Source organism: Trichomycterus rosablanca, chromosome 11 (assembly GCF_030014385.1).
Source record: "Trichomycterus rosablanca isolate fTriRos1 chromosome 11, fTriRos1.hap1, whole genome shotgun sequence".
Lineage (NCBI taxonomy): Eukaryota > Metazoa > Chordata > Actinopteri > Siluriformes > Trichomycteridae > Trichomycterus > Trichomycterus rosablanca.
Genome location: NC_085998.1, coordinates 31,786,065 through 31,800,673, shown reverse-complemented (window position 1 = coordinate 31,800,673; position 14,609 = coordinate 31,786,065). Strand labels below are relative to the sequence as shown.

At 36.1% G+C, this 14,609-nt stretch overlaps 1 protein-coding gene across 2 annotated transcripts; it reads right to left on the bottom strand.

The window, feature by feature from the left end:
* Nucleotides 1-1,421: 1,421 nt before the first annotated feature.
* On the bottom strand, nucleotides 1,422-13,065 carry tbc1d15 (TBC1 domain family, member 15). Of its 2 annotated transcripts, XM_063004181.1 has the most exons (17): nucleotides 13,002-13,065; nucleotides 11,246-11,344; nucleotides 11,024-11,098; nucleotides 10,794-10,923; nucleotides 10,092-10,296; nucleotides 8,594-8,696; nucleotides 8,292-8,489; nucleotides 7,383-7,511; nucleotides 7,096-7,199; nucleotides 6,903-6,997; nucleotides 6,307-6,423; nucleotides 6,003-6,103; nucleotides 5,472-5,571; nucleotides 5,259-5,356; nucleotides 4,194-4,310; nucleotides 3,844-3,930; nucleotides 1,422-2,111 (listed from the first exon to the last, which is right to left on the bottom strand). In XM_063004181.1, the coding sequence occupies exons 1-17, from the start codon at nucleotides 13,023-13,025 to the stop codon at nucleotides 1,908-1,910; spliced, it is 1,986 nt and encodes a 661-aa protein (XP_062860251.1). In that variant the 5' UTR covers nucleotides 13,026-13,065; the 3' UTR covers nucleotides 1,422-1,907. The 2 variants fall into 2 exon arrangements, 1 of the variants encoding a protein (XP_062860251.1); XR_010013983.1 differs by lacking the exons at nucleotides 1,422-2,111; nucleotides 3,844-3,930 and adding an exon at nucleotides 4,932-5,043 and having other exon boundaries at nucleotides 4,223-4,310.
* Between the last annotated feature and the right edge of the window lie 1,544 nt (nucleotides 13,066-14,609).

Below are 14,609 nucleotides of genomic sequence, written 5' to 3'. Positions count from 1 at the left end.
ATATGTACAAAATATCATATTTACAAAATACTTCAGGCCCTTTAATATTTGTAGAGGTATTTTTGTCAGCAACTTTAGCTTGAATATGTATATATAAGCTTTGCAAACTTTGGCAAGTTCATTCCAATCTTAATGATGTTTCCTCCAAGCTTGTTTCCAAACTGTCAGATCTTGCAAGGCAAGGATCCATGAACTGCTAGACTGTATTGCTGGGCCACTCAAGGACCTTTAGGGTATTTCACAAAAGCTATCTTTTTGTTGTTTTGGTGTTTGCTTTCAATCATTGTCATGTTATTAAAGGGGGAAACTGTACTTTACAGTCTGAGTTTATATGTACTCTAAAGGTTTTCTTTCAGAATGTTTCTTGGCTGCATTCATCCTTCACTAGAGTCTAATCAGGCTTTTTTTTGTCACTGCTGCTGTAAAGCAGCTCCAAATCTAGTGCTGCCACAACCATATTTCACAACAGGAATGGTATTAGCCAGGTGTACATTGGTTGTTTTGTCCACATATTCAGTTCATCATCATATGCGGGTGCTTCTAAACAGCAAGTCCATTAAACAGCTGTGGAAAGACCAAAAGATGCTACTTCACATAGTTTTACCTTTCTTGCTTATATGCATAAACCCATTTGCATTCATGGTGCTTTCACAGGTGTACAAGTTACTTACGCAATTGTCACCAACACATTTCCATACAATGACTCGTCAATTGACAGACTTGTCAAACCCTAGCACACACTTCCACTTTGCATCAGTCCATCTCAGATGATACTGACCCTAGAGAACTAAGATGATACAGGTAGTTGACAAAAGGCTTCTGCTTAGTGCAGTAAAGTCCCAATTAAAATTTGTAGATGCAGCAACAAACTGTTTGTTTGCTAATTTCTATGAACCTGTGTACGTCACTAGGCGAGCAAACCCAAAGTCCAACCTGATGTGGTCTGCTGTTGTATCCCATTCACATAATGGTTTGGTGTGCTGTGCATTCTAAATGATTTTCTCCTAACCACAGATTAAAGCTTAAGCCAGACTGTTTTTTTCTGACCTTTCAACCTCAATTTCGTTTGTTCTACACCATTCTGTGTAAACTTGTGTCTGAAAATCCCAGAAGATCAGGCCAACAAACAAGTCATGGTCAAGATAACTCAGATCAATTTTCCTACTGTAACCAGCAATAGAAATGCTGAATTTTTGACTCATGTTGGTATAATTCTTTTTACATAATGTACTGCACTGATTAATTAGATAATTACATAAATAAGCAGGTAAACATACTAAATGTGTGGATATATCTCAAAGATGTGGTTAAGAGAAGTAACAAAGTGTACAAAACAAAACATGGCCTATGGTAATTGTATGCCCAAAAGTACACAAGGTACACACAAGGTAGTTTACTTGCCATTTTAATAAATAGGCAAAATATAACATAAGCTAAAAATATCAAGGAAGGAGTGGTGCCATTTTATGTTACTTTATGTCTAAAACATAAATTTGATTTTTTTAGCCCAATTTAAGCCACATGTGTACCAGAGTAAAGTAAACAGTCACCACCAGATTTGAATCATTTTAATCTGTTCATGACTGAGGAAAAATAAGTAATGAAAGAAGTAAATCTGCACTTAGAATCAACAATGGAAACTCCATCATTTTGAAAACTTTGTACAATGAGAAGGAATGATTATTTCAATTAAAGACAATATGGTACAAGAAATTACAAAAATAATAGCTTTAGAATCATATTAGATCCTTATTTTACATTCACACATATTCCTTTCTCTGGTTTTATATGGGCTACTTTACAATGTCATTTTTGGTAGCAAATATCTACATGATACCCAATACTGTTCCTCTTAATGATATACAGGAGCTAAGAAAAAGTCTGTAATATACATGTTGGGCTGAGCCCTATGAAATAAAGGCTACTTCACATCTGTTATGTGATGTTTCTGGTAAGAGTCCATGACCATTGGAGAAAGCCTGGTCCTGTCTGTGTGCAGATCTTGGTGAAGTCTGTGGTGAGTCGAGCACACTGTACTCGCTGGTTTCTAATGTAGAGTTCTTGGTGTCTGTGCTGAAGCCTAGAATTTCACTCACTGAATGGGGCAAGTCCTGCACATGAAGACATGAGAACAAATAGTCAAGTCAAATGCATTTGTGTAATTATTACTACAAAGACATCTTGAGTGAAACCAGACTCCACAGGGACCCCCAACTCCTTGAGAAGCCTAGATAATTTGGTTATCTAATTAGATTAAATAAACCAGCTATGTAAAATAATTTATAGCAAAAATTATAAAAAGCATAAAGAATTGAATTTATCATCTTTCAGTTCAGTCTGTGGGAAAATAGCCTGTAAGTGACCTGAACCATAATAATACAGCATCCACAAAGTGGGGGAGGGGTAGTAGTAACCCGTAGTAGTTATCGTAGTAGTAACAATGGAATCAAACACTGGTTTGAACAAGAAGTCAAAGAGGCCATCTATTTGAAGGGGATGGGGTGGGGGGCTAAGAGTACATCTTTCACCATCTTGCAATGCCGTGATTGCAGCTATACCTCAATCCTAAGTAAATAGCACACATGGCCACTGTAATTAATGGTCATTGTGATTTGCATATGGACCTGATCACCTGTTACTTTGTTTTGCAATGGACCGGTTTCTGTTGTTATGCAAATCAGCTGCATAAAATCTCATGTCAAGAAGGCCCTGGGTGAATGTGGGCATTCGTAAAAGCGGGAAAAATGCCCAAACACTGCTCCAGTGGATCGAAGGGAGGAGGAGAACAACCGCGGGCTAAGCGCAAACCAGTGGTGATTCCGTATGTGGCGGGAGTATCGGAACAATTAAGACGGATATTTTCCAAACACCGTGTTTCAGTTGCTTTCAAACCCCAGAACATGCTACGCCAGAAATTAGTTCACCCTAAGGACCGGGTTCCTCAACACAAACAGAGTAACGTAGTGTATGCTGTTAGGTGCCGGGAGGATTGTACATCGGGGAAACTAAACAGCCACTGGCGAAACGGATGGCCCAACATAGAAGATCGACCTCTTCTGGCCAGGACTCTGCGGTTTACACCCACCTGCAAGCCAGCGGCCACTCATTTAATGATGAAGATGTGCAGATCCTTGACAAGGAGGAACACTGGTTCGAAAACGTGGAGTCAAAGAGGCCATTTACGTGAAGAGGGAACGACCAACTCTGAACCGGGGAGGGGGCCTGAGAGTTCATCTCTCACTATCATACAACGCCGTGATTGGAGCTTTACCCCAATCATGTGTGAAAGACACACATGACCATTGTAATTAATGGTCATTGTGAATTCATATGGACCTGATCACCGGTTCCATTGTTATACAATGGGCAGTGATCGGTCGTTATGCAAATCAACTGCATATAAGGTTGGGGTATTCAACACCAGCTCAGACTGAAGAAGTCATTAGGATTGAGTGACGAAACATATCTCTACAACAAACTTGTGTCCAGATGAACTGATTCAACTTTGTGGAGCTGCATAAAAGGTATGCAGGTATAGGGGACATTCACCACCAGCTCAGACTGGAGACGTCACTTGGATGATGTATCTCCAAACCAAACTCTGTGTCCAGATGAACTGATTACACTTTGTGAAATGAATTAGAAAGAAACACGGTCACCTTGAAATGCTGTCATACAAGTTCAGAATTGTTAGTGATGGGATGTGGGACTGAAAGTGGAAAAGCCTTTCCATTAAAATTAAATGATGATATTGTTATTGGCCTGTAAAATGTCCATCTATTCCTGTTAGTGAGTATTAATTCTGCCAGTGTTTGTTTCAATCCAGTCTTAATTAAAACCTACCTTGCAATTCTTCAGTTGCATATAAATAGCTTCTGATTTTATAAGGATTTCTTCAATGTCCAGTTTCATAGAAAGTTCATTTATATGCTGTAAAAGCAACAAAAAGACCTTTACATCAACCACTCACACAGTGTTAAGATATATTTAAGGTTAAAATATACAGTAATTAATTAAAGCTTAGCTTTACGGTATGTGTGTATGTGTTCTGCCATCATTGTGTAGAAAATCAAATACATATACACACACAAAAAAGATACGAACACTTTGAGGCCCCAAAAGAATTTATGCACTGATCCCATCACACCAGTTTTATTTTCTTAGGTGCCCTGTTCTGTTCTGGTTGTACTTACCTTAAGAATTTCATTAAATCCATAATGTCTGTCCATTATTTTCTGTTTTTCTGAATCCAAAATTGCACAGCATACCAGTAGATGAAAATTTTTGCAGGGTAGGTCTGTCCACATTACCTAAGTGGATTAATATTTAATTAGCACAAACAATCTCAAACTGCAAAGCTAAAATATTTGATCTTTTAAATGGCAGCATTGAATTTGCCACAGTAACTAAGAAATACATTTAAATAAAGAGAAATTGAAGTACATTCTAAATGTAAACAACAATGAAAGTTCAGCATCAGTTCCATATATGGTGCTGTAAAAAGTTCCCCAGCTTGATTTTCTCTTTTTTTTTTTTTTTTTTTTTTTTTTTTTTTTTTTGCACTTTTTTACACTTTTAGCAGCAACAACTGCAACCATATGCTTCTTTCACTTCACTGTAGAGACATTTTATGGAGAAGTTCATCTGGGTACATGAATTTCTTTGATCGTAACATAATGACCTGCTTAGAGAGACTTTTAAGCCAACTTTACATTGCTGGAAAGGTTCTACTTAAATGGTGTTTAAAATGAACAGGGCTGGTCATAAAGTCTGGGTGTACCTACTTTAATTTAATTAAATTTAATTATTGGTTAACTGGATTGCTAGAAGGTCAATTGTTGTCACACAGGGCCAGTTGATTTTGGGTTTTTCCTTCAATCAATTTCAATAAATTAAATTGTTAAGAAAAATAAAAGAAATAAAAAAAAAACCTTAGGGGTGGTCATGGGGTGCAGTGGTCGAACATGCAAGCCCACCAGGATCAACCGAAGGGATTCCTCATTACTGCTGTAATTGCAGCCTCTGCTGGCTGGTTGATAGCACCTGTACAGAGATGAGGAATAATGGGGATTTTCCGTAAGAGATACTGACCCCTGTGTGAACCTGTCTGTACTTTTTTTTTTTAATATTACTATTATCATTGGTGCTTTGAAACCAGTCTATTTTGATCAATTGACTAGAGTATTATGCCAATTCCTGCCATGTTTCAAAAGACACCTGCCATAAAAATAAGCAAACATTTGGCTAAATAAACAGACCTCCCAAAGACGAAGCACATCCTGGAAGTGAAGTTCTCTCTTGAAGCGGATCAGTAACCAACGAAAACAGAAATATAAGTACCCTGAATCTTGAGCCTCTGTCGATAGGAAAAAATGGGTGTTAACAAAGATTAGCACGCAACCATAGTGAGCATGTAAAACACAACATCACAATATGAAACTGGTATATAGGACCTTAGGAGAATATTTTACCCAGATAGTTCCAGAAGGACAAGTCTAGCAGTCGTAACAATGTGCTGAGCTGAATCAACTGCGTCTTCATGCCCTGCATCTGCTCCTCAAAATTTGCATGCTAAACACCAAGGAAACAAATTACACTCATAGCATGGCAAATCTGCATGGGTTTAAGTTTTATAATAGCAGTGAGTGACTGGAATAGACCAAGATTGGAATTGGAGAAAAAATCAATTCTGTATTAAGAAATTATAATAATGTGATGTACCAAAATATCAGCTGTTCTGAAATATTTTAAGGTGTGTGAAAATGCACTTAAGAGGGCAAGAGCCTGTTATGTCTGCAAGTCAACCAAGGATGTCATGTTCACTGAATATGCAAGATATAAAAAACACTTTGTTGACTAAAAAAGGAACTGAAAATGCGCTAGTGTATTTCATGTCTTCTTTTAGTCCCAAATAAAGCTTAGTAAAATGAGCTAAAAATCTGCCCTAAATCAGAATCAGTCAAAAGAAGTTTTATTTACTTCAGATATTAACATATACATACTATCTGATCCATGAAGGAGACGAAGCACCAGAAAGCATCCACTTCGTTCTCCATCACATAAAGGATGGGAGAAAGCAGATCACTCATGCCTTGCACATAACCTACACCAGAGCATAGCAAACTGAGTTAAGAGTATGCACAGGAAGTAAGTGCTAACTGTAATCATGTACAATATCCGGGCTGCATTAAAAAGTACTTATAGATTAAGCTAACAAGCTGATAAATAACAGAGCTGTTTAAAACATTACGCTAAAAATTGCTTCTAACACAGGTAAAATACTGACTCCCATATTTAATTACTTACCCAAATCAAAGTCATACATGCAGTATGTCATCAGGATGTCATGCAGTAAAATCAGGCCAGGGTTGTCCATGCCTTCGTAGAACTTGTTGTTGCGGTCAGTTCTGTTAACGTCTTTTTCTGGAGTAATAAAATTCATTTAAAATCCAACATTACATTATTGCCTAAATATAAATATAAAATCATATGTATGAAGAACAGTATGTAGACAGTGAAGTAGGGACTGCATCACTGGGTGAGTAATTTTTTTTAACAGAACTACTATTTTTAATATAGTTATAACAATTCCATTAAGCTTTTAAGTTATGATTTAATTTCATTTCGACAAAATATGCAAGATAGAAGGTGGAAGGAGATAATAATTGCATATTTGGATAAGCATTTTGTAAAATATTTTTCTTATTATGCTTTTATTTCTCTAAATTAATTTTAACAGCTGGTTTGTCACCTGCAGCAAGACTAATGCTGCCAACACCACATTGTTATGGGCCAATACTAAATCACTTAGTTCTGTAGTGGTCTATGGCCTAGTAGTTGGAAATCTCTGGTTCTGACACACAAATGTATAGAAAAACTTCTTGTGGTGGCTGTAGACATACCGATAAGGCTTTTATAGTCCCGTAATCTGGAATTTCTTTTCTCCTGTTCTTCACTGACTGACTTCCACTGCAGTTTCATTCTGAAGTACTCATCCCTTCAGACCACAGTGACAGAAAGAAAAATATTTAAAAACAAAAGTGCATCTGGCTAAATTATACATTAACATATCTTTGGCAAAGCTTGTACACTAACGTTTTCCTTTTCTGTAGATTTTTCCTCTCTTCGTGTGTACTGTCCCAGGGATAAAAGCCCAGCAAAAACTTCCAGGCTTCTTTCCTGACAGCATGGCACAGGCCCTAACATGAAAAACAATGAGAAATAAAACAATCATGTGCATATGCTGATTTTAACTAATGTTACCATATTCTAATATATAACATTTAAATTAAAAGGAAATCACAGAGGGTTCATTAGCATGATATTTGCAGGTAGGCATGCAAGTGACTGGATGGATAGACCAATGATGTTTCTATTTTTACCCCTTTGAAAATGCGCTGCATTAAGTGAGGCACATTGGACACTCTTCCTTCTGAGTCTTGGTGCTTTGCCCAGTCCTCCATCATCACTGGCTCTCCCCTTTGCACCTCTGGCCTTGTGCCCAAGTCAACCTTGAAGAAAATCAAACATTAATCTTTATATTGTATTAATAAAATGGTATTAAAAGCCAAGTTCACCTCAAAACAAATAAAATATTTGATGTGCTTTGCATTTGTGGTGTGATGTTATTGTTTGATGTCCCATTTGTGTTATTTATATTAGAAGCTAGTGGTCGAGTGTTGCAGTTACACTGCAGGATGATGATGCTGACACAGTTACAGTGGCTTTGTATACAAGAAACAATTAAATAAATTATTTATTTGCTCCTGTTAGGGTTTACCACAGTGGATTGTTTAACCATATTTTGCATTTGGCATTATGTGCCACCCTCATGGCTAAATTCATATAATATCACACACCTTCTGTATTTGTGAGCCCAGCCTAGGATACGAACCCCTGGAACTTATGCACTCTACCATTACGCCTCACATAACTCATATAACAATTATAAAAGTTTAAATCATAAGTAACAATGGTCAGGTTCTGCTAGTCTCTCCTAAAAAGAGCAAAGACTTTAAACAATGACAAAATTTAATTTGCATGCACCAAAAAGAAAATACACCAACCATACCACGTTAAAAGTCATTACTACATACATTGTGGACTGCATTAAATGTCACAGTTTTATTTTGAATACTAATGTGTAAGCTGTTGAGGTAATTGATGCAAGATGAGGATGACTACAGAACTAATCTACGCAAAGTAAAAGAAGGCAGGATTCATGTATTCATTATGTCTTTTACTGGGCCGCTCGTATGAGACATGTGTCAAGCTGCAGTATATCTACTCACTCTTGTGATAACCTCAAAGCCAGGCTCCTCCTGCTGATTGATCTCCAGCCCAGGGATCAGCTCTCCGAGAATGCCCGCCATTTCCTCGCCAGGGTGCTGCACACACTCGGACTCAGTTGGCCGAAATGCATCAAAGATGTAATTTGTGACTTTAGAGAAGCTGCCTAAGGTTGTTGTGTAGGGATCCTTCTTGAACTTCTGTTGGCATGAATTGTGGTCAGAAAAGAGGAACAATAGCTCTATATGTGGCAGTTTTAGACTGAGCACAAAGACATCATGACTTTCCAGGAAATTTCTCCTACCTGAACAAGGCCAAAGTTTGTGTCATCTAGAAGATTCTCAAAGGACTGTGAAAAGGCTTTGCTGTATGGGCCAACAACTAAAATGCCATTGTCATCAGGACTCCTTTAAAGAATACAAAGAAAGAAAGGAAGACTGATTTGTACAAGCCAATAAAGCATAACTGTTGGAACAATATGATCCTGGCAAGTAAATTGCATGCCTGAGAAAACAGCACCTGAACAAACACAGGTCCTAAGTGGATGCCCATTTACAATCCTGATCGAAAAAAATGCATGTATGCATGAAGCACACTTTAACACAAACATGGAAGATTTCTGTGCTAAATGACCAACATAGTGGGGTTAAAAAAACACTGACCAGTTCCAATGATTTCAGTTCACTGTGTATATGCTAAATTCCACCCAGTGTGTCCTTAAATCTGGTACCTGTCTAAGGTGTATTTCTGTCTAGGTGACATCAGACCTGCTATGATTAGGATAAAGAAGTAATTACCAATGAATGAATGAATAATAATTGGTCCTCTCTCAAAAAAGCTGTACACCCCTAATCCAGTCTTATTGACTATTAAACAGTGATGATAACAATAACAACAAAACATACGACCAAACGGTTTTAGCGAGTGACATCACAGGTCATATCTTATTCTTTTTTTTAACTGGCATGAAAAGCAAACACAAAATAGCACAGCCTGTGTTTTATTACACAAGCAAAGATAAGAATTATAATAACAGCTATCTGTTTCCTAGCAGCACCGCCTTGAACGTGCTGTAATATTAATTTAGAAAAGTAGAGCAGCTCTCGTGCCATTCTCAAAGAGCTGGTCAGTGGCAATACAACCTGACAGCAATCCCAGGCCCTACTGCTTTTACCAATAGACACATGCAATTTAGAAAAGTCTTTGGGTGGAATTAAAAATCCCCAGCAAAGGTTCCCACATTACCACACAAATTAGACTGCATGCAGGCCTGTTCAGAAGAAACACATACAAGTTAAAAGCCCATTCTAAAAAATACCATGGTAAATGTTGTGAACTGAATTAGTAACCAAAAAACACTATTGAAAATGTAGCTTAATTAAAGAGCCATTAGGAAACTTACTACTACTACTACTACTACTACAGCTCAGTATGCTGACTCATTGGTTCAGACAAGCACATAGCAAATGATATCACAACAGATAAACAATAATAGACTGCACTCTGCTGGGCAAATCCTAGCATTACAGAACTGAAAAGTAAAAATGCAGAAAAAAACTTGCTATAAAACTACTAATAAATTACACATTTACGTTAACTTTGTATGTTTAATGTGGTCCGATTAGCCAGATTTGGATTCAGAGTGCTTGGGTTTTGGTTGTAGAACAAGACACTTTCACTATAATTTGAGCAATCTGAACCTGGATTTCCATCCGATGTTATGTCGCAAGGTTATGTAGCAGAAGACTTTCACAGCACCAAGTTAATAACTTAGAATGTCATACATGTCTCTTAATACTTACTCGCTAAGTTGCACTGATTTCCTTAAGCCGTCCAGGAATGCTTGGCTGCCTCCTTGATGGAAGTGAATGGCTGGTAATGTTGTTTCATCTCTAAGGCAAAAAATCAGGTACGACCAGCCTTCACATTTGACAGTGACAGACCTCAGCTCTCCAACATAAAAAGAAAAGGCCCATTTGTTTCGATCATTTAAGTGGTTTGAGCCACCTAAAACAAGTGAAAAAGAGCCATGTTAAATATGCATTATTTCATACCAATGTAAAGACATAAGTTTACATAAGTATTTCAATAACAACTGAATTTAAATGTAAAAATATCAATAATATCTTAAATTTACCAACAAATTAAAGAAGAACTGGTGTTAAAAACAAAAAACTGTAGCAGTTATGTAAACAGTGTGTGTGTAAATAGCGGGGTTTGGGATAATTCACTTAGCTATAAGCCATATTTGCTCTAGAAGAGTATAAACATGGTCCACATTACTATGTCAGGCTTAAAAAACATCTTATTTACAACAAGCAAGTGAATTTTACATGCTAGTCAAAGATAAGCTACACCTTATTCCTCATGTTTAATCAGCTGCTCTTGGTCTTGGTCCAGTTAAGTTGGTATGAAACATTTACAACCACATAACCCTCAGTGGATAACAGAAACCTAGACAATGCAGGAAAATTCATGCAGGCCAATGAAAAAAAGTGTCATACCTTCCCCGTTAATGTGAACTTTTTTCTTGAAGGAGACAGTGTTAACCATGTCCCACTCAGTCTCATAGCTGAGCTGCTGGTCTAAAGAACGATGAGGCCTCTGTGTCCATTCCACCACTGAACTAGAGTCCTTCAAATTGGAAAAGAACATCAGCAAATGAACAGTACATCCAACTGCTAACTTCAGGATGCAATTCAAAGAGAAACTCAACAGTTAAAACAAATCAAACCTTGCAGGCACAAAGCATGTTTGAAGGATCCACAGGGTCCTCCAGAGGTTTATATTCCACAAGTGTTTCACCATCCTAAAAAGGACAAGTTTTTAATAGATCAAATGCCTTAATTACATTCTTTAGTAGTTTAGATGTAACTACTTAAATGCACACAATCTGTCTTTACTGCATATAGTCTGTAAATTTGTATACAATAACATCTGCTTTTAGTCACAGTACCTTTTCGATAATCCAAAGGGACCCTGATATTAATGAATCTTGATCTTCTGACTCTTCAGTGTTTGCATGGATAAAAACACCTTCATGTTCAAAGAGCACCTGCAAAAGAACACCACACTTGACATTCTACATTCTTTACATTCTAAAGCAGCTTTTAATCCAGACAGATAATTAACTGGAGTCAGCAGTTTAGAACCCAAAGAATCTGAAACTTTCTGCTTGTGGGTGGGATGAAACCACTACAGTAACATCATTCATTTTGTGCACAATTAGTGTCCACACCTGCATTTTTTTATAGTAAATAAAAACAACTAACAAAAATATTGTTTTGTAAATAAAATGATTTACTACATTGGTTGGTTGATTGTTTGCTCTAAATTACTCATATGTGTAAGGGTGTGAATGTTTTCACGGAAAAAAAACCATGAAATCCCTAAATATAGAGAAAACATTCATGGAATCATTAACAAATTAGTACTTTGCTAAACAACATTCTACATTAGGCTGATTCCAAATTTCTCAATTTGTCGTGGACCAGTTTTTTATTTTCTTCTTTTATTTTAATCGGTTTGAGATCCAGACATTTGATCATTATCTCCTTGACCAATGCAGATTAGTGATTCATCACTGAATATCACAGTCATCCAAACTCCTTGCAAGCCTCTTTTTCTTTATGTTTAACTGTTAGTGCTGGTTTTGTTTGGTTTTTTAACATGTAGATGCCCATTTCTTTCAGCCAATTTCGTACAGTTCTGTCAAAAACACTGACTCCGGTTTCTCCCAGACTCCCAGTTATGTGGATTTTCTATAGTTAAGTCGTAGGTCTTTGAGGTTTTCTATCCTGACACTGTGACGTCTTCCTTGGCCTACCTGTACCTTAACCTCCACATTTTGTTTAAGTTTGACTGGAAATAGCTCATATTTTCCTGGACTACGTGTTTGATTTCTTTCATGAATGAGTTTTATAATCCTTTCCACTGTTTTAATTTTTCAAAAAAAAAATTAAGATCAGTAAACACTCCCTTTTTACTTCAGCCTGATATACATCTTGATACTTACGACTATATGAAAAGCAAATTACAAGGTGATTCCATACTTTTTCCCTAACATTGAAGGATTCCATATTATTAATATGCCATTAGGTAAAATAATGTGATGTCATTTGTTTCACAAAGTCAAAATGTTCAGCTATTAAACAAAAAAGTTCTGATTCATATCTATGATTTTTTTTTATTAGCTATTATATAAAATGATTGAGATTTAAAAAATAACAATAAAAAACAATAAAACAAAAAATCAGGACAGAAATCAGACTAGCTGGCTAAGATTATGAAGCAACTTTTATTTAAATTATATTGTAACGACACTGCAGGTACAGTAAACTATACAGCTACATGAAACAATGCAGTGACATTGATTAACTAAACAGTACTCTTGTATAACAATGCTTCTGTTCTAAAGTGTAGATGTGACATTTGACTTCGTGGCATTTCTGGAAGACCATGCTATTAGCACTAGCCTGCTAACTTACTGAACTGTTCTACCGTATAAACTGCCACTGCTAACCAGTTAGCAACATTTTGCTAAAAACAGTAGTCGGTCACAATACTGTATGAGCTACTTCTACTGACCAGTGTGAAAGCGTTCGGGTTAGAACTACACGCCCCACCAGAGTGCTCTAACTCGTATTAACTGAGCAGAGCTAAAATTCAGACTTCAATACAGAACTTAGAGTAAAGTACTTTATATCTTTTACCTTGGGAGGAGCTGTTTCCGCCATGTCTACTGTTCTCTCGAGCCGACGTCACCCATCTCACGTGTCTGTCAGGCTTCCACAACAACAATGACAACTCAGCTTTCGAGAGCTCATGAGTACGCATGCGCGGTGACACTGACGACAGAAAAGTCATTTCATATCTTCACAAATACAAGTACTGACTGATCATTTAAAAAATTTAATGTTAGAATTGAACATTTTAGCACAGTTTTAATGTAATTCGCATAAACGACAGTGCACTTAAATATTAATTTTAAAACCCTATTATTTAACCCCATAAAGATGTTATTATTGGAAATATAAGAACCAACAGTAGGTTGTTTAAAAACCGTATTAAGTCAACCTTTTTTTCTTTATATTTAACACCATTAAACAAATTCCATTCTTTAAAAAAGTGGGCTACAATGTTTTAATATCAAAATAGTTAACCTAAAGTGTGTAGTTATAAGAAGTTGTCTGTTTTAGATATTTTGTTATATTTGCTAATCTGCCTGTTTAAAAACAGCAAATGACTTTGCACTGGTTTATTTCAAGCATTGGCTTATTCCAACAATTTATTTGGTTCACCCCCTAAAACACCTTTACAACCCTCTCCTCTTGGCAAACTGTTTTAATTTCTCAAAGTTAAGATGGTACCTCTAATGGATTTGCAATTTCAAAATCTTTGAAACAGTTATCTTCAGTCAAAAATGGCTAGTCTTTAGTTTATTTGGCTGTGTGTTTGGTTCATTGTTTTGTTAAAATGTTCTTCTCTCCACATTTAGTATCCTTGTTGATAAGATTGAACATCATGGTACCTTACTTTAAATACTCTTTTATTTTATGTCAAGTGACAACCAGCACCAAATAATTAATTAATAAATAATTCAATTGATTGTATGATTTTTTATACTTCATAATGCACCACACAATGTGACCTTGAGCCCAGAAAAAATCATGGCTTATCATTGTTGGCACACAGGGTATTGTTCAGGATTCACAGGAATTTTATGGAATTTCCTCAATATTTTAATATTATGTACTGTAGATGGTGAAATACCTTAAATTCCTGTAATCACTTAAGGAATGTTGCTCTTGAACTGTTGTTGTATATATAATATGTAATTCATATTAAATGAGTTTTAGCTAACCCTTCCTCATAAGGGACATTTTTTTCTGGAGAGTCCCTTTATACCAAAGCATACATCACCAGTTTTACTTCACATTTTCCACAATACTTCTAGTCTTTTTAAAAATATTTACAAAAACAATGACGTTAATAAGGTAATACATTACATATGCAAAAAATATAAATTTATATATAAATTAATAATAAAAAGAAAAAAGTCGCTGTTCATGGAATTTCCTCAATATTTTAATATTATGTACTGTAGATGGTGAAATACCTTAAATTCCTGTGATCACTTAAGGAATGTTGCTCTTGAACTGTTGTTGTATAATATGTCAGTCATATTAAATGAGTTTTAGCTAACTCTTCTTCATAAAGGAAATTTTTTGTCTGGATAGTCCTTTTATACCAAAGCATACATCACCAGTTTTTTCTTTACATTTTCTACAATACTTCTAGTCTTTTTAAACATGTTTACG

What these genes read in the sequence shown, in the direction of transcription:
- tbc1d15 (XM_063004181.1), bottom strand. Translation starts at nt 13,025, where the DNA reads ATGGCGGAAACAGCTCCTCCCAAG. An exon ending in CAAACTTTGGCCTTGTTCAG is followed by an intron (nt 8,490 to 8,593) that starts GTAGGAGAAATT and finishes TCATGCCAACAG; the next exon opens with AAGTTCAAGAAGGATCCCTA. An exon ending in TGCAGCGCATTTTCAAAGGG is followed by an intron (nt 7,200 to 7,382) that starts GTAAAAATAGAA and finishes TTTTCATGTTAG; the next exon opens with GGCCTGTGCCATGCTGTCAG.